The following is a 23679-nucleotide window of genomic DNA, read 5'->3' as shown; positions in this document are numbered from 1 at the left end:
AAATATATTTGCCAATAAAAAATAGATCAATGAGAAAAATGCATGTACCTTTATACCTATATAGTTTTTGGATAACCGGCAATAATTTGTTGATAAAAGAAATAAGTCTTCATCGTTTATTATTTTTAATGACTAAAATAAATGATTTATTTTTATAGATTCAATGAGTTTTGACAATGAATGTAAAAAATTTGAAAACATTGGACCATGGACTAGAGTAATTGTATAATGTTTGAATAATCAGAAATAATTTAATAAATGTGTCCTGAACTTTTTTTAATTTTTATGTCAACATGACTAAACAGCTGTGATTTTTAGAGTGTCCAAAACATAACTTTCTAAAGTCTGATTACACTGAAATAAGGATCACTAACTTTAGATTTAAATAAAAAGTAAATACAAAGAACGACAAACATTTGATTGACATTTTTGTTTTTGCAGCTTTTACTATTGTATTGGTTTGGGCGTTTTTATCGTTGAACAGACATAAATCTGAAGAACAGCAAAATGGCGCCCCGTGTTCTTTGATGTTTGTTGTATGCGGTCCTCGGTGGAAAAAGATTTATGACTTGTGTCAATGTTTTGTACCACTGTATGTATTACGTGAACACAAATAAAACTACAACTCCCATGATGCCTTGCAAGTCGTGAGTACGTAGGTGTTTCCGGTGTCGTATAAGATTTTACTTCCTTCTGCACAGCTCGATGCGAACAAACCAAGAAAGAAGACGTCGCAAACTATCAAATGTGGCAGCAAACTGTCGGTTGTGTGTCCACGTTTCATTCTGCGAACCTCTAAAAGTCCCCAGAATGTGCTGAGCTCAAATTGAAGAGCGAAGATTCGTCGGAAACGTTGACCGCGACGTTTAGGCCTCGCTTAGAAAGTTTGGTCGAGGGCCTGTAAACAACATGTCCTCCGTGTCGCAGCCCTCTTCAAGGCGGCAATGGTGCTACCTCTGTGACCTGCCCAAGATGCCCTGGGCCATGTTGTGGGAGTTCAGTGAAGCAGTGTGCCGGGGATGCGTCAACTACGACGGCGCGGACAGAATCGAGCTCCTCATTGAGACCGCCAGGCAGCTCAAGAGCACCCACGGAGTTTTAGACGGAAGGTCTCCTGGCCCGCAGCAAGGCAAAGCCAGCTCCGCTGGCTCCGTGGAGGCAGGGCGGCCGCATGGGGAACGTCTAGACCGGGGGAGGGGTGAGTATGGAGTGTCGTCTCGCCTTCCTAATGGTCTGCACAGAGCTGAAGATGGAGCCTTGTCAGAGAGCAGCCGGCAGAGCCCGAACACTCGCAGGGCGATGGCCGGGTCGATTCCCAGCCTCCACCGGGCCACATCACACGCTTTTGGGCTTGCTCAGGGTTTAGTAGCGTCTCAACATGGGCTCCTAGCACCGATATCTGTCTCCAGACCTGGGGCCACTCCTATTGCGGTCTCGGCTAACCCAATAATGAGCGATGCTGGTCGGAGACAGGCTGTATCCTTAAGTGTGGGGGCCAGCACATCCGCCTTGGTGGGCATCGACCCGGCGGCGTGGAGGAACAGTGAAGTGATGGCAGAACTCAACGAGGTGGCCCGGAGCAGAGTGGAAGGTTGGCCCAACCGACCCAAAGCTGTCCGGGATGTTCTCCTGGCTCTCAGTGGCTGTGTTCCGTTTACTGTCCGCTTCAGGAAAGACCACAGTCTGATGGGACGAGTTCTGGCTTTTGACGTCGGCTCCATCCCGGAGTTCGAGCTGAAGGTGTTTGTGGAGTATCCTGCCGGGTCTGGGATGATCTTTTCGGGGGTCGCAGACCTGGTCAGGCAGATGTTCCGTGACGCCGCAAAAGACGCGGGGAAAGCGGTGAACTCTGGGCTGCGCTATGTGGAGTACGAGAAGCGTCCTGGGACCGGGGACTGGCGGGGGCTGTCAGAACTGTTAAACGATGGCGTGCGCACGTTTAAAGAACCGCCGATCCCTGAGGTTCTCCCCCAGCCGGATGCAGGGATGCCCATGATGGCGGCTGCACGGTCTGGTCCAGCCAAGGGCACAACGCGACGTCGCAAAGCGTCCCCCGGCTCAGAGAACGGCGAGAGCGAAGCAAGACCTGATCACCCTTCTAGAGAGGTGTGGTCCAGAGGAGCTTACCCGGGAATCGAGCCACTTCCTGTGCCTACAGACGGCCCACCTCGTTTACAAAGCCAGCCCTCGCCAATGTCGGCGCTCATGGGGGTGGCGGACAGCCTGAGCTCCAGCCAGGTGGCCAGAGACAGCCCCGGCATGTCCACGGGTCACTCGTCCATCACCGGGCGCACCGCCGCCAGCAGCCCCTCCACCTCCGTCTCTCAGGCCGCCGTGGGCCTGAGCAGCAGCGCCGGTGGGGGCGAGGCGACCGGCGGGAGTCAGGGCGCCCTGCTCTGCTGCACGCTGTGCCGAGAGCGCCTGGAGGACACCCACTTTGTCCAATGTCCTTCTGTCCCACACCACAAGTTCTGCTTCCCCTGCACCAGAGGCTTCATCCGCAGTCAAGGCCAAGGAGGAGAGGTCTACTGCCCCAGCGGAGAGCGCTGTCCCCTGGCCGGCTCCACTGTGCCCTGGGCCTTCATGCAGGGCGAGATCTCCACCATTCTGGCCGGGGACGGAGACGTGACGGTCAAGAAGGAGAATGACCCTTGACCTCCTCCATGTCTTCATCCTTGCTGCAATGGTATGAAGAAACTTCTCCTGTTGTGACCTTTAATAATGTGCTCAATGTACAGTCTTTTTAGTCAGGATACCCAGTTATTTTAATGTATGGTAATATTATTTATATTTAGAACAATTAAAAAATACCTTATTTAAATGAATTAACAAACCACTAAACTCCAAAAAGGTAAATTGAATACATGAAGATTTAAAATTGAATAAAGGTATATTCAAATACATTGAATTAAAACAAAAATTGGCATTTTATTAAAAGAACATTTCAGAATACCTATATCCTACATTTCCAATATTTGTTTTTATAATTGTACAATATATGCAATTTTTTAATATTTCTACTGCATCCATTTGCGCATACATCCACCTATTTTTGCCTAGCCTGTTTTCACTTGAATACGTCATCAGAAATGTATAATCAAATGTTAATAACGTGCGCAGTGTCCCTAAAGTCAGGACACATATCTTTATGCACATATTACATAAACAATTACACATACCTACAAAATGGGTTATACTTGGTTAGCACTACCTTCAAGGTACTAGGAGTGAAATGACACTATTTCCACAACAAGTTTTAGGGATGCTAAAATAAAATTGATTCCCATCTGAATCACAGTTGGTATTTATTCCGATTCTGAAGTAATTCTAGATTTTCAAAAACTGATTAATAAGGCATCTTTTTCCATTTAACGATGTTTTTTAGGCCATCTCCAGCTTACCTGGTGTTTGTTTATATGTCATACATCAGCAGCCAAGAGGAGATTGTGTAGCTTGTTTTATCATTGTTATACAAAATACATTGCAAAAATCGGTTTCGATCCAGAAACCATTCGGAATCAAATTGTGAGTTGTGATAAGATTCCCATTCCTTTTCAAGTATGTGTATCTAAAGCAGGGGTTGGAAACCTTTACCACTCAAAGAGCCATTTTGACCTGTTTCACAAAGTAAAGAAAACAATGGGAGCCGCAAAACTCTTTTGAAATTTAAAATGAAATAACACTGCATACAGAGTTTTTTTTTTACTTTGTGCTATGTATAAACCAGGGGTCTCAGACACACGGGCCACCTTAATGTAAAAATGTAATGATAGTGAAGCCCGCGAGTTTTATATGAATGCCGCTTGACAACATCACACTTTTTTTCTTTCTTTCTTTCTTAGTTTATTTCGAACATGACATACCTACAACATTATACATCAGGCAATTTCATATCATTTCACAATATTTCATGTCCGAAAACGAGTAGGAAGAAGCAAAGTTTATTTAATCCTACCCCTTTCCCACGTCAGAGCGTTCACAAATATATACATTCATTCACTGACCTTTACATCAAAATAGTAAAATGACATCCGTGAATGAGTAACACAACAGTTTTGTAATATGTAATTAATTAATTCAGTCATTATTAACATACTGAGATGAAGAATATATTATTTTCAATATGGTTGAAAGTGTTTCTCACAATTCTTCTTCTTTGTACTTTGTAAGCACTATTAATTTGAAAAGCCTCTTAAACTGGATCATATCAGTACAATGTTTAATTTCTTTACTTTTTCCATTCCATAATTTAATTCCACATACTAAATGCTAAATGTTTAAAGTGTTATACGTGCATACAAATGTTTTGAATTAGATTTTCTTCCAAGGTTATATTTCTCCTCTTTATTTGAGAAGAATTGTTGTACATTCTTTGGTAGCAGGTTATAATTTGTTTTGTACATCATTTTAGCTGTTTGCAATGTTACCAAGTCATTGAGCTTTAATATTTTTGACTCAATAAATAAAGGGTTTGTATGTTCTCTATATCCAACATTATGTATTATTCTAATTGAGCTTTTTTGTAACACATTTGTAGTTATTTCCCCATATTTCTGCACAATAACTCAGATACGGTAACACTAGCCAGCAGTAGAGAATATAAAGTGATTTTTGGCCCAGGGCGTATTTTGCTTTATGCATTATTGAAACGTTTTTGCCACCTTATGTTGTATGTTTTGTAAATGAGATTTACAGTTCATTTTATAATCTATTAATACTCCCAAAAATCTGGTTTCTTTTACCCTTTCAATATCTACTACGTCTATTTGTATTCGTGTCTGATGCTCTTTTCTACTTTTACCAAATAGCATTATTTTAGTTTTACTGAGATTCAAAGATAGTCTGTTTTTATCAAACTATTTTTTTAATGTGTTCATTTCTTCCGTTATTATTTGTATTATCTTCTGTGAGTTCTCTCCTGAACATAAAGCAGTTGTCGTCTGCAAATAAAACAAACTCCAAGTCCTTTGTAACTTTACAAATGTCGTTTGTATAAAGATTAAACAATCTTGTTCCCGGTATTGATCCCTGGGGTACACCACAAGATAAATCCAACCGTGTTGACATATTTTCACCCATCTTCACATATTGCTTCCTGTTGGTTAAATAGCTTTTTACCCAATTCAATACCAAACCTCTGATGCCATATTGTTCTAGTTTTTGTATTAAAATATCATGATTAATTATGTCAAATGCTTTTGTTAAATCCATGAATACTGCGGCTGCACATTATTTACCGTGTATTGCAATGGTAATTTCCTCTGTTATTTTGATTAATGCTAATGATGTTGAGACATTTGCTCTGAATCCAAATTGGTTCTCCACGAATGTCCCACTTTTGTTGATAAATTTATCTAATCGGCTATTGAATAGTTTTTCCATGATTTTGGAGAATCGTGGAAGTAATGAATCTGGTCTGTAGTTAGTGAACTGGTGTATGTTTCCATTCTTATGAATTGGTACAACTTTTGCAATTTTCATTTTGTCAGGGAATTTGCTGGTTAGAAATGATACGTTACTCATATATGTAAGAGGATCTGAAATGTCTTCTATAAACCTTTTTTATCGTTACCATATCTATTCCATGACAGTTGGTTGATTACTTCTTCTTTTGTCACCTTCTTAAACATGGAATTGGGATTTCTGTCTATGAGCTCACTCAAGTTCTCAACTGACCCATCATCTGCACTTGGAATTCTCTGTTCCAGATTTTTTCCAATATTAACAAATTAATCATTAAAACGTTCAACTATTTGGTCCATCCATACATCCATCATCTTCCGCTTATCCGCGGTCGGGTCGCGGGGGCAGCAGCCTAAGAAGGGAAGCCCAGACTTCCCTATCTCCAGCCACTTCGTCTAGCTCTTCCCGGGGGATCCCAAGGCGTTCCCAGGCCAGCCGGGAGACATAGTCTTCCCAACGTGTCCTGGGTCTTCCCCGTGGCCTCCTACCAGCTGGACGTGCCCTAAACACCTCCCTAGGGAGGCGTTCGGGTGGCATCCTGACCAGATGCCCGAACCACCTCATCTGGCTCCTCTCGATGTGGAGGAGCAGCGGCTTTACTTTGAGCTCCTCCCGGATGGCAGAGCTTCTCACCCTATCTCTAAGGGAGAGGCCCGCCACCCGGCGGAGGAAACTAATTTCGGCCGCTTGTACCGGTGATCTTATCCTTTCGGTCATGACCCAAAGCTCATGACCATAGGTGAGGATGGGAACGTAGATCGACCGGTAAATTGAGAGGTTTGCCTTCCGGCTCAGCTCCTTCTTCACCACAACGGATCGGTACAACGTCCACATTACTGAAGACGCCGCACCGATCCGCCTGTCGATCTCACGATCCACTCTTCCCCCTCTCGATGTGGAGGAGCAGCGGCTTTACTTTGAGCTCCTCCCGGATGGCAGAGCTTCTCACCCTATCTCTAAGGGAGAGGCCCGCCACCCGGCGGAGGAAACTAATTTCGGCCGCTTGTACCGGTGATCTTATCCTTTCGGTCATGACCCAAAGCTCATGACCATAGGTGAGGATGGGAACGTAGATCGACCGGTAAATTGAGAGCTTTGCCTTCCGGCTCAGCTCCTTCTTCACCACAACGGATCGGTACAACGTCCGCATTACTGAAGACGCCGCACCGATCCGCCTGTCGATCTCACGATCCACTCTTCCCCCACTCGTGAACAAGACTCCTAGGTACTTGAACTCCTCCACTTGGGGCAGGGTCTCCTCCCCAACCCGGAGATGGCACTCCACCCTTTTCCGGGCGAGAACCATGGACTCGGACTTGGAGGTGCTGATTCTCATTCCGGTCGCTTCACACTCGGCTGCGAACCGATCCAGTGAGAGCTGAAGATCCCGGCCAGATGAAGCCATCAGGACCACATCATCTGCAAAAAGCAGAGACCTAATCCCGTGGCCACCAAACCGGATCCCCTCAACGCCTTGGCTGCGCCTAGAAATTCTGTCCATAAAAGTTATGAACAGAATCGGTGACAAAGGACAGCCTTGGCGGAGTCCAACCCTCACTGGAAACGTGTCCGACTTACTGCCAGCAATGCGGACCAAGCTCTGACACTGATCATACAGGGAACGGACTGCCACAATAAGACAGTCCGGTACCCCATACTCTCTGAGCACTCCCCACAGGACTTCCCGAGGGACACGGTCGAATGCCTTCTCCAAGTCCACAAAGCACATGTAGACTGGTTGGGCAAACTCCCATGCACCCTCAAAAACCCTGCCGAGAGTATAGAGCTGGTCCACAGTTCCACAACCAGGACGAAAACCACACTGTTCCTCCTGAATCCGAGGTTCGACTATCCGGCGAAGCCTCCTCTCCAGTACACCTGAATAAACCTTACCGGGAAGGCTGAGGAGTGTGATCCCACGATAGTTGGAACACACCCTCCGGTCCCCCTTCTTAAAGAGAGGGACCACCACCCCGGTCTGCCAATCCAGAGGTACCGCCCCCGATGTCCACGCGATGCTGCAGAGTCTTGTCAACCAAGACAGCCCCACGGCATTCAGAGCCTTAAGGGCGGATCTCATCCACCCCCGGGGCCTTGCCGCCGAGGAGCTTTTTAACTACCTCAGCGACCTCAGCCCCAGAAATAGGAGAGTCCACCACAGATTCCCCAGGCACCGCTTCCTCAAAGGAAGACGTGTTGGTGGGATTGAGGAGGTCTTCGAAGTATTCCCTCCACCTATCCACAACATCCGCAGTCGAAGTCAGCAGAACACCATCCGCACCATACACGGTGTTGATAGTGCACTGCTTCCCCTTCCTGAGGCGGCGTATGGTGGTCCAGAATCGCTTCGAAGCCGTCCGGAAGTCGTTTTCCATGGCTTCCCCGAACTCTTCCCATGTCCGAGTTTTTGCCTCCGCGACCGCTAAAGTTGCACACCGCTTGGCCCGTCGGTACCCGTCCACTGCCTCCGGAGTCCTATGAGCCAAAAGAACCCGATAGGACTCCTTCTTCAGCTTCACGGCATCCCTCACTGCTGGTGTCCACCAACGGGTTCTGGGATTACCGCCACGACAGGCACCAACAACCTTGCGGCCACAACTATTTGGTTAATATTTAAATTTTTTGTATTTCCATCTAGAAAGTACTGGGGGTAATCTTTCTTAGCACCATTTTTAATGATGCTATTTAGGATGCCCCATGTTGCTCTCATGTTGTTTCTGTTCTTGTTTAATAATTGACTGTAGTATTCCCTCTTAGATGTTCGTAGTATACCAGTTAGCTTGTTTTTATATTTCTTATACCTATTTTCTGCCTCTATAGATCTCTGTGTTATAAATATTCGATATGTGTTTTTTTGTGACAAGCACTCCTCAGTCCTTTTGTCATCCATGGTTGCTTCTTACTAAGTTCTTTCCAAGGACAATGTTTATCTTAGAGTGTTAGAAAGGTGTTGAAAAAATTCCCATATGCATTATCTACATCATCTTCATTGTATACATTGTCCCAAGTTTGTTTCCTCAGATCCTCATTGAAGGAAATTATTCTTTCCTCTGTGCATAGTCTTTGAAATATGTTTTTGTCAATGTTCTTCTTCTTGTAATTCCCATCATAAATAGTAAAAACTGGCAGATGGTCGCTGATGTCAGTTATCAGTCCACTTGTTGTGTTATTATCAAAGACGTTAGTGAAGATATTATCTCCCATCCAATGGCAAAACCTAGTAACTCACTTCTAGCTGATTTTGAGAAAACAAAGGAAAACCAATCTATCTTGATGCTGTCTTACAAAGATCTACAAAGTCATCAAACGTATAGATTTTTTCTTGAGCTTTCGTTTTCTTGCCAATTGAGCCATGGATTGAATTTGCTCTCATGAACGTGTGCCCTTTCACCAGATATTTTATTACAATCTCGGGTGGGACCCATTCTGCGTTTGCACATTGGGCAAGAGCCGTGTACAGCGTCCAGTTTTTATTTTGACCTCCACAGTTATCTGCCCAAAAGAGTATGCAAGGGGAAGAATCAAGAACAATACATTTGATGAAGGTGCTTGCAACGTCCTGGGCCAATCTTCCAAATATCCCCCCGTGCCATAGTATCACATAATCAGGTTGACCGTCGGCCCCCATTCGTGCAAATCTCTCATTAAAGACAATAAGGCGACTGACAAAGAAGTTCCGATTGGTCCCTTGAGATACTAGGTTTTTCTGTTGTATCTACGCGGTTATGTGGCAGTTGCTAGGTCCTGCCATGCACGTAACAGCTTACTTAGGGAACAAATTACAATATCGCATACACTAATGTAAAGCATATCACCTAGGAACTACAAAATTATTATCAGCTCAGTTTTGACAAACATTGAGTTACTGGGTTTTGCCTTTGGACAGGAGTTATCAATAAGTGTGGCACTGTGACTTGCAATTTTGATTGGCCTTGTGATTTGGGGATACAAACTTATTCTATACATTGTATCTATGAAATCATTAATGGACTTTTGCTTATTGGGGTTCAAGAGATCTATTTTGAAGTCCCCACATATAAGTACTTTTGGACTGATTCCATTGAAAGTTCCCTTAATCCAGTCTTCAAATCCTTCAATACTTGAGTTGGGTGTTGTATATATACACAACTGATCAATACATTTCTCCTTCTATCATGACATCTCTCAATGGTCAACAGCTAGCGACATGTTTTTTACCACCCTGTAATGGAAGTCCTTCATCACATATACAGCAACTCAGCCTCCATTCTTATTTAATCTATTAATATAATTGAGTTCAAATCCTTGTAGTCCAAAGTCCATTCCAAAGCCAACTCTCGAATATTTCGAGAGACGACCGAATGTCAGATCAACTATTCTCACGAATGTTTACAGTATTTTCCTCGATCAACAATAACAAGGGCATCCTATGAAGGTGCTGCCTTTGTCGCCCTCTACAACACATTCAATGGTAAATGGGTTGTACTTGTATAGCGCTTTTCTACCCCTTTTTAAGGAGCCCAAAAGCGCATTGACAGTATTTCCACATTCGCCCATTCACACACACATTCACACACTGATGGTGGGAGCTGCCATCGAAGGCGCTCACCAGGACCTATCAGGAGCAAGGGTGAAGTGTCTTGCCCAAGGACACAACGGATGTGACTAGGATAGTAGTAGGGGGGGAACAGCTTCCCAGCCCTGTCACATGTCGTATGAGGCTATAACAGACACACGTAAACGATTGCAAGGCATTCTTTTTTAACAGCCATACAGGTCACGGTGAGGGTGCCCGTTTAAACAACTTTAACACTTTTACTAATATGTGTCATACTGTGAACCCACACCAATCAAGAATGACAAACACATTTCGGGAGAACATCGGCACTGTAACACAACATAAACACACAAGAACAAATACCCAGAATCCCATGCATCCCTATTCCCCCCACCCCCTCCGTGCGTCGGTTGACGTGGGGGGGGGTTGGGGGGGCTGAGTTTGGTGCTTGTGGGGGGTGTATAATGTAGCCGAGAAGAGTTAGAGTGGGGGGAAAGTTGTATTTTGTCATAAATTGTATTTTGTCATAAACTTGGTTTCTAATACTTAAAAGTTGTTTCTCTTACAGTGGACGACGACGTTGACGATTCCAAAGCACTTCCCTACGTGTCCACCAGACGTCCTCTCTCTGTTTCTGGGGTTAATCTCCTCTCCGAGGACCACACTGCTGGCCAAAGGACTCAGACTCCGCCTTTCTTCAGGCCTCATTTTCAAAGCAGACAATTGAAAGCACACAATTTTTGTTGACAATCTATTTGGTCTTTTGTGTTGTCGTGACGACGACTAAGACAGATGGACCACGTCGACAACCTTTAAGATGCTCCTCGGACTAAACTTTGAATGTTGACAATGTGGCAGAAACTAGTTTTCTTCTTTAAGCCAAGGATTGAATTCCTGTGACCTCACACTACGTCTCCTAAATTTTATTCAGTCTTGTCAAAAATGTGAATTTCCTTTCATTACGATTGTGTGATTTCTATTTTTGATACAATTCCAGTTTGTTCATATTATTGAGAAGACCAAAGATGGCTTCATACTTTGTCATTTTTGTCAATGCTATATTCACTGATAACCTTGCTATCACCAGGTAAGATTCTTGTTATAAAATACCTTTTGAAATATGTATACATACAAATAATTAGCAACACACTCTTCAATGTTTAACCATTTGTGATCTTCACAGGTCAGTTTCCAGTTATGCTTAAAAAAATGGTCTCAGAAATATAAATAGATGCTCAAACATTCTTTTTTTTTTAATCAAGATTTATTCAATAAAACACCAAAACGAACCCAACAACACATATCGAATACTTAATTGCTACATGTGCATAATATATACCCGACATTAAATGTATGTTTTGTAAAGTATGACTTTTGATTACATGTCACGTGACTTTTTCTCCGCGGATGCTAAGGTAAAAAATATATATATATAGACACTACTCGTACAAAAATATATATAGTTCAGTCCTGTCTTTATCTCTCATTTTTAAATTGCAGCCGCTCAAGATTGTCCGACCCGTTTGCGCATGCGTGTACTGTTGCAAATGAGAATCTTTAATTTACTGCCACGCTCCCAGTTTTACGGCTTTGGGTCATAGCGCATGAGCATCCACACTGCAGTATTTGGATAGCAAACTTTTACCAAAAAGGCAAAAAGAAGTCAAGCATATTTTCATGACGATGTCACTCGGGAGTCAAAGCAAAGCTTAAAATTTGAATAATGAACAATGTTGATGAATAAGTCAATGTAATTGTTAAAAGTGCAGCTGTCCATAACTGCTGTTTAAAAACTATTAATCGGTATTTTGGAAGAACTGCCGTTAAGGAAGGATAGAGCGGCACTTAGGCGCATGCGCATACGGATTGGGTATCTGAGTGAATCGGGCAGTAGGAGGAGCGTATAGGTGCAACATCCGCATACCGACAGCCTGACACTGCCTACTTCTTACAGTGAGTGCACTTGTACGATCAAAATGCCTAGTGTTAAAGCTGCCGACACTCATTTCCTAAGGACATTGCTGTATTTAGCTCTTCTTTTCCCGGTCATACCTGTGAACATGTACATCATTTATTTTATGACATAAAAGCCTTCGGTAATGAAAATATTTACAGGAGGTCTGCCAAGTGCCTTCTCACTTTCCGGTCTGGTTAGGAAAAACTTGACAAATATCGGCGTATCACATCCGGAGTTAGGTTTTCAAAATAAAATCACACAAATGAAAGGGCAAATTTTTCCCTGATAGGTGCCCACCCGAAATAAGTGCTCAGGGGGTGTGTGCGCATGCGCGCGCCTGCGCAATCCACAGATGCGCCGAGCAGTTATTTTGGCAGGACGGCGTCATTGTCAAACCAACGTGTGTGTAGCGAGAGAGAGACCGTCCACTATTTTTAAAAGCTTAACTCACCAAAATTAGATTTTATTTGTTTCATCCTGCCGTTTCTCCATATTTAACAGCCTAAGACAATATATATCACAGTAACTTTGGTATGATACGGTTTTTCTTTTCGCTAACAAAATCAGCAAATCCACAGGGGCAATTATTTGGCAAGCCGTCCCATACGCACTGTATATAATAGGGTGGGCATATTTCGCATTCAAGGCGCTAAATATATGCCCCGACACGCTTGGGCACTTATTTCGCAGCGAGCACTTATTTCGCTTGACACAGGGATATGTTGCTAATTTTCAGATAGAAATGTTGGCAGGTGTGACATAAAATACAGACTACGAGAGGAAACTACTCGAAATAATTGTGTAAATGTGCACAATTAACTACTGTATATTTATCACACACACAAACACAAGCTAATATGTTTTATGAGCACAATCATTTGTACATAAATGGTAAAAAGCAAAACAATATCTATATTTGCTATCTTAAATGCGGGGGTCGCCAGTAGTGGGTGCCAGACGTGTCCTGAGACATCAAGTCACTCAGATGGGACATCCGCCGTTTCCCAGCGCTTCCTTGGCTCCTTTCAAGGTTTCTCTCTTCACACACTTCCAGTAGCCAGAGAAGCCATTCTGTGGATGCACCTGCACATGTTTATCATACAAAATAAAGCTGGAATACTTGAAGCAATGCAACCGTGACTAGCAGAGTGACATTATTGTGAATACCTGTAGGACATAGTTGAAGTACATAGTGTGTACCTGTATGTGCAAGTAGGGTACAGTTGAAGTACATGGACAAAAATCCTTCATCAAGCGTCCTATTCAATTAATACATCACAGGTGTCCCATCAAGGGCTGACTATGGAAAATAAGGGTGTGGCAGCCATTAGGTATATTTTATTTTGTAAAAAAAAAAAAAAAAAAGAGGCTAAAACTATGTATTAAATTTGAAAAAAAGCTTGTATGGCAGCTTTGTATTGCATTTCCCCAGGAAGAACAAGTGTCCCCAAACAGGAGACTTTGACAACGAAAGAAGGTTTTCAAGCCATGGCTTCTCTTTGTCCTTATAGATAGCAATGACTCCTGCCAACCGAAACTTGGCTGCAGTGTATTTATTTACGGAGTAAATGCTATAAACACTTCCTTTGGATGTGTACCAAGTGGGAATTCCAAAAGTTCTGTACCTGAAATGTTTATCCTGAAAACATGTTCTCATTACCTTCCACATTAAGTTTTTATTTTTTTCTGGTAATATTAGAATATGCCACGACCTAACAACACATGAGATGCACTTCGGATCACTTCTGAGCCACATTGTAGCTTCTCATGAATACCAATTTCTGCATCTGCGGACATTGCGTTATCGCTCAGCAACAAAGACATCAATCAAACACAGCGATTATCACCTACCTTGAGGCCCCGCAACACTCGATCTTTCATCACGCCAATGAACTCCTTGTGGCTCAGACAGTTGTCCCCGTCCATGTCGAAGAGTTTAAAGACCGTGTCCAACACGTTCTCTGACAGGTCATGACCTGTGGCGATCCTTACGGCCCGCTTGAACTGGGCTACATTCAGAGGATGACAAAAATGTCTAAGGAGACGGTTGGGAGGGATTTTGTGTAATGGAGCTTAAATTGAGATCTTTACCCATTCCCACGGGACGGTTGGCTTCACTGACCATCTTCATGGAAATTGCAAAGTCCTCCAGATTGTTTGTGAACAGGCAGAAGGCTTTGAACTCCTCAAATGTGATGCTCTGTGAATGATGTTACACTTTGGTGAGTAAAAATACCTGTTCTTTATGAAAAATCCTCAAATGACTTCTGTTGTGAGCTTCACGGTGGCAGAGGGGTTAGTGCGTCTGCCTCACAATACGAAGGTCCTGCAGTCCTGGGTTCAAATCCAGGCTCGGGATCTTTCTGTGTGGAGTTTGCATGTTCTCCCCGTGAATGCGTGGGTTCCCTCCGGGTACTCCGGCTTCCTCCCACTTCCAAAGACATGCACCTGGGGATAGGTTGATTGGCAACACTAAATTGGCCCTAGTGTGTGAATGTGAGTGTGAATGTTGTCTGTCTATCTGTGTTGGCCCTGCGATGAGGTGGCGACTTGTCCAGGGTGTAGTCGCCTTCCGCCCGATTGTAGCTGAGATAGGCGCCAGCGCCCCCCGTGACCCCGAAAGGGAATAAGCGGTAGAAAATGGATGGATGGATGGACTTCTGTTGTGATCTGGCGCCAAGCAGGCATGGTAACCCTTAATATAAACTGCATGCATGTTTGAGTACCTGGCCAGCAGGGATCCTCTTCCTCATGTTTTCCCAGTAGACATCGTTTGCTTCTTCATTGGTGTAGTGGAGCAGCCACTCGGCAAAGTCTTCCCGTCGCATAGTGTCCATTCCTTTGGAGAACTGAAGGAATTCCATCTCCTGGACTTCAGCCTGGAGGTCCTCCATGAACCTGCCAGACACACATGACGTGCACGGTCACATTGGATACAGCAGCAGTCGAGGGCGAGACGCGCGGGACAGAACATGCGAGCCAAACCATGCAACCTCTTTAGAGAAAATGTCCAATATGGTCTTTCTGACATTCTTCAGAGAAAAGACAGTTGATGCCCGAAAGACTGAAAGTAATCCATTGAAATCACGGCGCCATAGCTCGCACATCAGTATGTTCATGCAAGTAATAAAGAAGTGGAAAATCATTCTTCAGTGAGCTGATGAATGACCACTAACAAAGCTCGCTGGTGGTGTTGGCTGTCTGCAAGCACAACCAGGCCAGCAGGGACAACACACGCTGTGGGAAGGGGGAAAGAGAGGACGAAGCATCAACCATCTTACCAATGGCAGTACAGTAAAATAACATTTAAAAAAAACAAAAAAAAACATTTTCAACTAGGGATGTGGGCAATATGGCCTAAAATCTATATCACCATATATATTGCAGCCTCCTGCGAAAACTACGGTATATATATTGCAATATTTCATTTGGTATGTAAATGATAAAAGAACTATTTCAAAATGGGTTGTAATGGCTCATAATTTAGCTGCTGACATATGCGGTAACATATTGTATAATTTCCGTTTGTATTATATTATTTAAACTGTTATTAATGTACTTGTTAATTTACCGTTTCTATAAATTGTCCCTAGTGTGTTAATGTGAGTGTTGTCTATCTGTGTTGGCCCTGTGATGAGGTGACAACTTGACCATGGTGTACGCCGCCTTACGCCCGAGTGGAGCTGGGATAGGCTCCTGCATCCCTGCGACCCCGAGAGGGGCGAGCAGTAGAAAATGGATGGAGATTTATACTTCTGTTAAAATGTAATAAACACTTAGTCTTCTGTTGTTTGGATACTTTACATTAGTTTTGGGTGATACTACAAATTTGAGTATCGATCCAATACCAAGCAGTTACAGGGGCAGTATTAGTTATAACAATGCAGCTACTTAAACATTTCAAGATCATTGAATGATAAAATATTTTGATCGCAGTTACAATCAGATAAAAACACAGGATGACGGTATAACAATATAATTCAAATGTTCAAATTATTTCTGACTACTGGTTCTGATTTAGGTTTTTAGTTTTTTGCCCTTAAAGTCCTTCTGCGGCCAGGGACTGAGCTCTTGCGTTTATAAACTATACCAAAAACGGCAAAATATTTAATATGTAATAGAAAATGTCCATTTAACTATTGTACTATCCACTGTATAATGATATTTTACTTAGTAGCATTACTATCGATATTTGTATTGATCTGTCAAACTTTGTTTACATTCAAGGGCTCTGGCTTGCAGGTAGCATAACCTCATACAGTGTGTAGTGGAGCATGTTTAGCTATTCCTCGTCCTCCAGAGATACTTGTCAGTAACATACTTTATTTGCAACCATGGAGGCGGGGATTGCTGACGTAGAAGTGGCTTTGCATTGTGGAGGGAAGTTAGCGACTAGTAAAAACTGCATAATTGTTACCATTAGTATTTTCTTGATATTAGTTTTTTTAAAACTGTTGTTTTCAGCCTGTTCCTACTTGTTTCTGACTTGTTTGACCTGTTAAGCACCTTGGTCTCCATCTTGATGTAAGATGCGATACAAATAAACCTTGATTGATTGATTGATTGATTAGTCAAGATGGATTATAATGACGTAACAATAGTATTAAAAGCTCTATCGTCTGCCAAATTAATATAATTTATGTCTTTTAACCATTTTTAGAAGTTATTTACGAAGGAGATTGCTTGGTACCACACATTACCTCCATTTATGTACTGCCCAAATTTTGTAGGATTACATTTTTGACAAAAACATCCCGGCCAACAAACTAGTAAGACACTCGCTGGTGACTCGTCTGTATCTTTTTTTTTAGAATTGTGTACGGTTGCAAAAATAATCCCCTATGGGGCCCAAAAAAGTAGCAAATACCAGCACCTTGATATGTGAAAAAGTTGTGAAACACTATTGAATTAAAGAAATAACTCGCAGCAAAGTTTGAAGGTGGTCGTGTGGCTCACGGCTCCTATCGTCCCTCGCCGCTCATCGCCATCTTTGCTAAAAAAAAAGTCATCATTAAAGTATTGTAAATGTTGATATATCATTATGTATTTTACACTGTATTCGACATGTACATATATTATAAAATGCAGGGATGTGAGCCCTGAAAATTGGGGAAATACAAAACCTTAAATATTTAAAAAAAAATCAAGACTACATTTCCTGTAATTGGGCGCATTTCTACACCATATTTTATATTTACATTTATTCTCATCTACCAACGTCTTTTAGCTGTTTCGACACTTACATCCCATATAATGTACCACATAATATTTTTACTAACACTATTATCATTGAAAATGTAAAGTAAAATTCTATAACGTGCATGCGAAAAAAGTCAGAAAACGTTTCCCATTTGGTGAATCTATCATGTAACCACGCCCCATCGGGTAATATACTTCCACTGTTGTGACCTCGGTTAAAATTGTCAAAAATATACCTTCTCACTGGCTACTAATAAATACTCTAGACATCCAACTGGTTCAGAACTAACTGTGTTCGGATTGTAATCATCCAAAAATAATTACATTACAATATTAGTATTGTGACTCGGATAGCGAACAGAGGCAACAACAAGTAAAATAGCAAAGTGGTTAGCGTACTAGCCAGATTGTTTCAGTGCTTCTGATCGTCTCCCCGTCCTGAAACTCAGTGCGGACTTCAGGCAAGAGGAACAGCAGGTACCTGCAGCTGAGGCGAGCAGTTTTTTTTTTTTTACATCGTATTATTTCATTTAAAAAACACTCAATAACACTAAATTTATATTTTGACGCTAAAAATAATGTTTAAAAACGCTTTTGCGGAAATTTCACATTCCTGAAAATGTGTTTTGTGTTCATATTTGTGGCTGTCTGAAACTAGTTTATTGGATTTACTTATTTCTTTCGGAGAAAATGGCATCTGGCTTTGCATCAGAAACACAAACCAAGGACATGCATGTCCTATCTTTTAGTATGATGTAACACAATTGTACACCACCTCACAACACAAACATAGCTACAAAAACATGTTGTGACAATGTAAAGGCAGCATTACCCAACGTTGTGGATGGTGATATCACCTGACATTGTGGTGCCAGCCTCAATAAATGCGTTTAGATGTGAAATGTGTGTCATTACTTGTGAAACTCTTTATATTGCAGCTTGTTATCTCCCCTTTTTCCAAAGAAGTAGGCCTGCAGAGTAGTGTTCACATGCTCCACTTCTTCCATTGGGTTCTGCAAGCGTTCACAAGATAGAACATCAACTAATTTGAAAAACTAAAACATTGACTTGTGACATGAACTTCTGACAGAACAAATACCTCTGTGCTCTCCTTTGGAATCCTCCTTTTATTTTTTCCAATGATATTCTTGAGCTGCAAACACATGAACACATACTATGAAAAACATTCATTAAAGAAAGATATTTGCTATATTGATATAATCATGAGAAAAATATAAATATGTAATAATGCCTATGAGCAAAAGCACACATACAGTGTGTCTTAAGTACTGAGTCAGGCTACAGAGATGCAAACGCAGTGTGAGAATCCTACAGCGGGCTCCTCTCACCTTCCAACTGTGACAGCATCAGTGCAGAGCATCAGGCAGCATTAAAAATACACACATTGCGACATTTGAGATCACAATAACAATACATCTACTGTATCGGGTTTTAATACAACATGGTGCAAATAGCATGTGATTTAGTACCATAGTGATTGGCAACTTCAGCTGTCCTTACCTTCATGAACTCCCTTTTGTCCACATGCTCATTGCCATCCACATCCAGCATTTTGAAAGCTATATGAAATCCTGTCCGTGGCTCTGCAACAGCAATATTAGTGTCAACATCCATGCCTAAATAAAACTTAAACCTTACTTTGAACACCCTTAATCAACAAATTTTAATTATTAAGAAAATGGCATCTGATATCATTGATTAACTGTTACAGTGAAATAAACAATGAAAACAAACAAAGGCTTACGCTTTTTCAACAAAAACACAAATATTTTGTAAGGGCATATTTTTGGTCAACACAAACTTAAGATTTTGCTCCTAAAAACTAACCTTTTAGAATACACGGCTAAAATTGAAGATAAAAAAAGCAAAAAACGGGTTCAGAAATGCACCGGTAAAACTGAGCTTTTGGCCTCGCGGCCTAAAAAATGTGCAATATTATCTCTATTAAAATGGCAGTTGGCAAATTTCTTTTAAAGGGGATCTGCCCTTTGTTGGGGGAATTTCGTCTATCGTTCCCAATTATTATGAAAGACATAACGACGGATACATATTTTTAATGCATTCTTACTCTTTAATAAAAGTCAGCTGACAGAGAATGGGAGGTCCTCTATTCCGCCCATAAAACCCAATTAAAAAACATCCAAAAAGCGGCAACAATACTCCATTTAAATTTCCTGACTTGAATATTAACCTAGTATTAGCGGTATTGTTATTATAAACGCAAACGCAGACAAACTATTTATAGCAGTGCCATGGACGGCGTGACGCAGTGGGAGAGTTGCCGTGCGCAACCCGAGGGTCCCTGGTTCAAATCCCACCTAGTACCAACCTCGTCACGTCCGTTGTGTCCTGAGCAAGACACTTCACCCTTGCTCCTGATGGGTGCTGGTTGGCGCCTTGCATGGCAGCTCCCTCCATCAGTGTGTGAATGTGTGTGTGAATGGGTAAATGTGGAAGTAGTGTCAAAGCGCTTTGAGTACCTTGAAGGTAGAAAAGCGCTATACAAATACAACCCATTTACCATTTACCATTTACCATGATCACTAGCGTGTGAGCCTACGTTTACATAATCTTAAGGGTAAACTGCTTCCTCGTTTTCTTTGCTCGTGAAAGCTTATTCTATATCACAAATCCCGCTTCTAACCTTGATAGAAGGATAAAGGTGCAATCTAACAAATTGGTACACATTGACAGCCAATTAAGACCTGCAAATGGCAAGGACGACACGCAAAGACGCTTGGTTCCACCTTCTTTTCTTTGCAAGCATTATGAGTTATTTTTCATCTAAAAACATGAATATAACAAGATTCTAGCAGTCGGCATCCTAAAGACAGCAGACATTATGCACTAAGTAATTTTTGATTATATTTGTTGGCTCTTATGAAGTCTGCAGTGAGTTATCAGTGATGTAAAAAAAAGCGAACATTGTGATGCGTTTTTGAAATTATTGATGTATATACTTACATCATGTATATAAATACTTAATGTAAGTGTTTGGATGTATTTTAAGGGCTTAATGAGCAGAATAGAGCGACTTCAATCGGCTCCATTGTAAGTGGACTTTTAATCGCATTTATTTACTATTTAGAATGCATAAAAAAGAAAAACCTTACGTGTGTACTTGTATTACATAAGGATTGTTAATGATGGGCAAAATTCCGATTAGAGCAGGTGATTGAAGAAGCGACCAGTAACAACGTTGCACTTTCAAAATGAAAGTAACATCAAATATCTTAGATGTTGGAGACCGACAAATGTGTCTGTCTCCAATATTGTCCCCCCCTTTCACAATGAAATAACAGCAGTACGGTTTTAAACGCACGGCGAGACTCCACAGAGGCAAAGCGAGTGGAACAACAAACGAAGCAGCCACCCTGGAAAAAAATAGTTAATGTTACCTTGTTATCCGAACCACAGGGCACACCGGATTTTAAGGCGCACTGCTGATGACCGGGTCTATTCAGGTCTATATTCATATAAAAGGCACATTAACCCTTGAGTCGACTTAATTCAAAACTTCTACGTTAAGCCTCCTAAGCGATGAGAAATGGTCGCGCTCAAAAGTGTTAAGTCAAATATTATTTTTTTTAACTTTCAACACATTAAATTCTTCACTAGCTTCAGACTTATCTATAGATATTTTGCTTATGTGTAATGTTTTTTTCAGGTTTTGTGCTCTTTTTGTAAAAACAAAACAAAACATTTTTTTATGATGAGAAAAAACTAAATATGCATAATTTCCAAAAAACAGTTGCAAAATGAAATACTTTAGATGAGGTAATTACAGCCTTTATTAGGTCAATAATTCATAACAAAACAGATTTTAATGCATTATTATTTTTGGAACTATGACAGTTTTCCAGATCAACACCGTATGAAACATATAGTCAACAACAGAATTTAAAAACGTCCGTACTAACCTACCACATAGCAAAGGAGGAATACTATTTGATTTCCTATTATGCAGCTCATTTTTATTTGACACTTAAAATGTCTCTGACAATCTTGCACTTTCTGTTTTGGAAATGACATGAATGTTTGTGCCACTGCTTAATAACTGTTTAATAAATACAGTTTTGGTCAATTGACTTAGTTGGGATTTCCTTCGCTGCATGAAAGTTTAATAGGAGCATATTTTAATGCAGTATGAAGAAGAATGTTTTAATGTAGACACATAGAATCATCATACTGCTGTGATTATATGCATCAAGTGTTCATTCAAGGCTAAGGCAAAATATCGAGATATATATCGTGTATCGTGATATAGCCTAAAAATATCGAGATATTAAAAAAAGGCCATATTGCCCAGTCCTAGTCCTTATTCACAGACACCAAAGTTTAACCCATATGTTGAAGCAATACATTAAGTGTTGCGGCTTTGTAGGTTACCAAAGTCGTACTAAATAATTCTGATTGATTTTTGAGAGCAGTGAGTAATGTTCTATATACTCAATGAAACATCAACGTTTTGGTTATGCTTGCTAGAGTCTTTTATTGTGTGCATCAAGTTATAAGACGCAATGTTGATTTTAAATAAAACGTTGATGAGGTGAGGACTTGTCCAGGGGATACACAGCCTACCGCCTATGTGCAGCTGAGATAGGCTCCAGCAACCCCAGCGAACCCAAAAGGGACAAGGGGTAGAAGATGGATGTTGTTAAGTGCGCCTTATAGATAGAAAAATACGGTAATAATAATAATGTTAATGTTTCAGTTTGGCATAATGAGTTTTCTGCTCTTACACAATGGCCTCTGGTGTCGATGGGAGCGTGCTTCAAGAGACTATTCTCTGTCGCCGCGGTTTTGAAATTGATTGATTTGACATGCAGCGGAGCCTGCTTTTTAAATGTTAATATTGCCGACAATTACCCGCATTTAATCGTGGCAGCCAAAATCGTGATGGTGATTAAAATTCGATTAATTGTGCAGCCCGACTAGCCAGTAGCGTTATTGTTACATTCTTTTTTTATCTATTTTTTTCCCCCTACTTTGAGCAAACTACAAAAATACTCTTTAAAGAACAGACATGAGTAATTTAGTTATTGTTAGTTATTGACTTATGTCAGGGGTATCCAAAATGTGGCTGCCCAGAATTTTTTGTTTTTTATTGGCTCATGACACATTCTAAAGTCAAATAACCCTGACATGCCGGATTAGAATTTGCACAAATGAAGAGAAAACCATAAAATGGCAGAAATCCCCCCACAAATGGGACTTAAAAAACCACAAAACAGCCAAACTGTGTGTCTTTCTGTATGTGGTCTTGATTATTTCCATGCATCCTGTCATGATGGACATGTGTACAAATTACTTGCAAGATATCTTAAGTTTGAGTGCGCCAAAGCCCTCAAAAAAGTTTTATTTGGCTGAATAATAATAATATTGCTTTAATACCTCTTACAGAGCTAAGATGTGGATATTTTGTTCGGATAATTTATCTTATATTAGCAGACCTACATTGTATTGGTTTTTGTATCTTTATTGTACCAAGTACTGTATATAAAAGGGAACTCTGCATCCTTCAATATTTCAGTATGCAGCCCTCGTAAAAAGTTTGGACACACCTGATTTATGTATTTTGTGCAGTGCTAGACCCACATTCTATACAGGTGACCAAAACATCTAAACATTCACTGAACAGAGGCGAAGTAATCCCCTTGATTGTAACACTTTCACAGTCTTGTTTGCCACGCCTTCATGCATGTCCAGACGGATTCTTCCCTGATTCTCCGCAGCTCTGACCATTTTGATGTTGTCCCCATGTCTCTTAGATGAGACCTTAAATCATTGGGTAACTTTTGTGACACGCCTCTTAACGTGGGAGTCAGGATTATGAATGGACAAAATGCACATTACATCTAGTGGATGCCACTGGATTGGATTAAAAAAAAAAACACGAGTGAAGGGAAATGTGCTCTTCAGAAAATGTGTGGACATTTCCCTAACCAGAAATAAAAGTCAGATAGTTAAATAATGTAATGTACTCAACTTACTTGTCAGAATAGTCAGCAAGAAGAGATATTCAGTGTAGGAAATCAAACCTGCATGACAATAAATGAAATCATATAATTCACAATTAAAGTTGGATGATTTAAAAAAATACATGGACTGCCAAATAAAAAAAATAAAAAATACAGCAGATGATTTAAAATTGAATGCCCTTGAAATTGCACAACTTGGAATTTGACCACAAAAAGAGGAAAATTATCACGGTGGTTTTAAAAGATGACACAGCGTATTATTATTGTTATGGTTATTAGCCTCAACATTTATACAACTTTTTCTTGATAACCACACCGTTTTGCTGTGTTTTTTTAGTTTAATTGACTACAGGCAGGCCAGTCTAGTACCCACACTCTTTTACTACAAAGCCACGCTGTTGTAACACGTGCAGAATGTGACTTGGCATTGTCTTGGTGAAATAAGCAAGGGCATCCATGAAAAAGACGTTGCTTGGATGGCAACATATGTTGCTCCAAAACCTGTATGTACCATTCAGCAT

General features: G+C 41.2%; 2 protein-coding genes across 4 annotated transcripts in view; one reads left to right on the top strand and one right to left on the bottom strand.

Annotated features, from left to right (window-relative positions):
- Positions 1 to 628: 628 nt before the first annotated feature.
- On the top strand, positions 629 to 14195 carry LOC133551390 (interferon regulatory factor 2-binding protein 1-like). Its single transcript, XM_061898056.1, has 2 exons — positions 629 to 2686; positions 10569 to 14195. The coding sequence occupies exon 1, from the start codon at positions 910 to 912 to the stop codon at positions 2653 to 2655; it is 1746 nt and encodes a 581-aa protein (XP_061754040.1). The 5' UTR covers positions 629 to 909; the 3' UTR covers positions 2656 to 2686; positions 10569 to 14195.
- The window catches only part of micu2 (mitochondrial calcium uptake 2), a 29070-nt gene continuing 18194 nt past the window's right edge, over positions 12804 to 23679 (bottom strand). For 2 of the 3 annotated variants that reach the window (XM_061898060.1, XM_061898058.1), the window contains exons 5-12: positions 23171 to 23218; positions 18678 to 18760; positions 18256 to 18309; positions 18072 to 18169; positions 14684 to 14855; positions 14049 to 14157; positions 13809 to 13966; positions 12804 to 13040 (exon numbers count right to left, since the gene is read on the bottom strand). In XM_061898060.1, the coding sequence (XP_061754044.1) occupies positions 12939 to 13040; positions 13809 to 13966; positions 14049 to 14157; positions 14684 to 14855; positions 18072 to 18169; positions 18256 to 18309; positions 18678 to 18760; positions 23171 to 23218 (824 nt within the window). In that variant the 3' untranslated portion in view covers positions 12804 to 12938. The remainder of the gene's footprint in view (positions 13041 to 13808; positions 13967 to 14048; positions 14158 to 14683; positions 14856 to 18071; positions 18170 to 18255; positions 18310 to 18677; positions 18761 to 23170; positions 23219 to 23679) is intronic. The other variant, XM_061898059.1, reaches the window with a different exon arrangement.

The sequence above is a fragment of the Nerophis ophidion genome, linkage group LG04, assembly GCF_033978795.1.
Source record: "Nerophis ophidion isolate RoL-2023_Sa linkage group LG04, RoL_Noph_v1.0, whole genome shotgun sequence".
Classification (NCBI taxonomy): Eukaryota; Metazoa; Chordata; class Actinopteri; order Syngnathiformes; family Syngnathidae; genus Nerophis; species Nerophis ophidion.
This window is presented reverse-complemented; position numbering and strand designations above follow the sequence as displayed.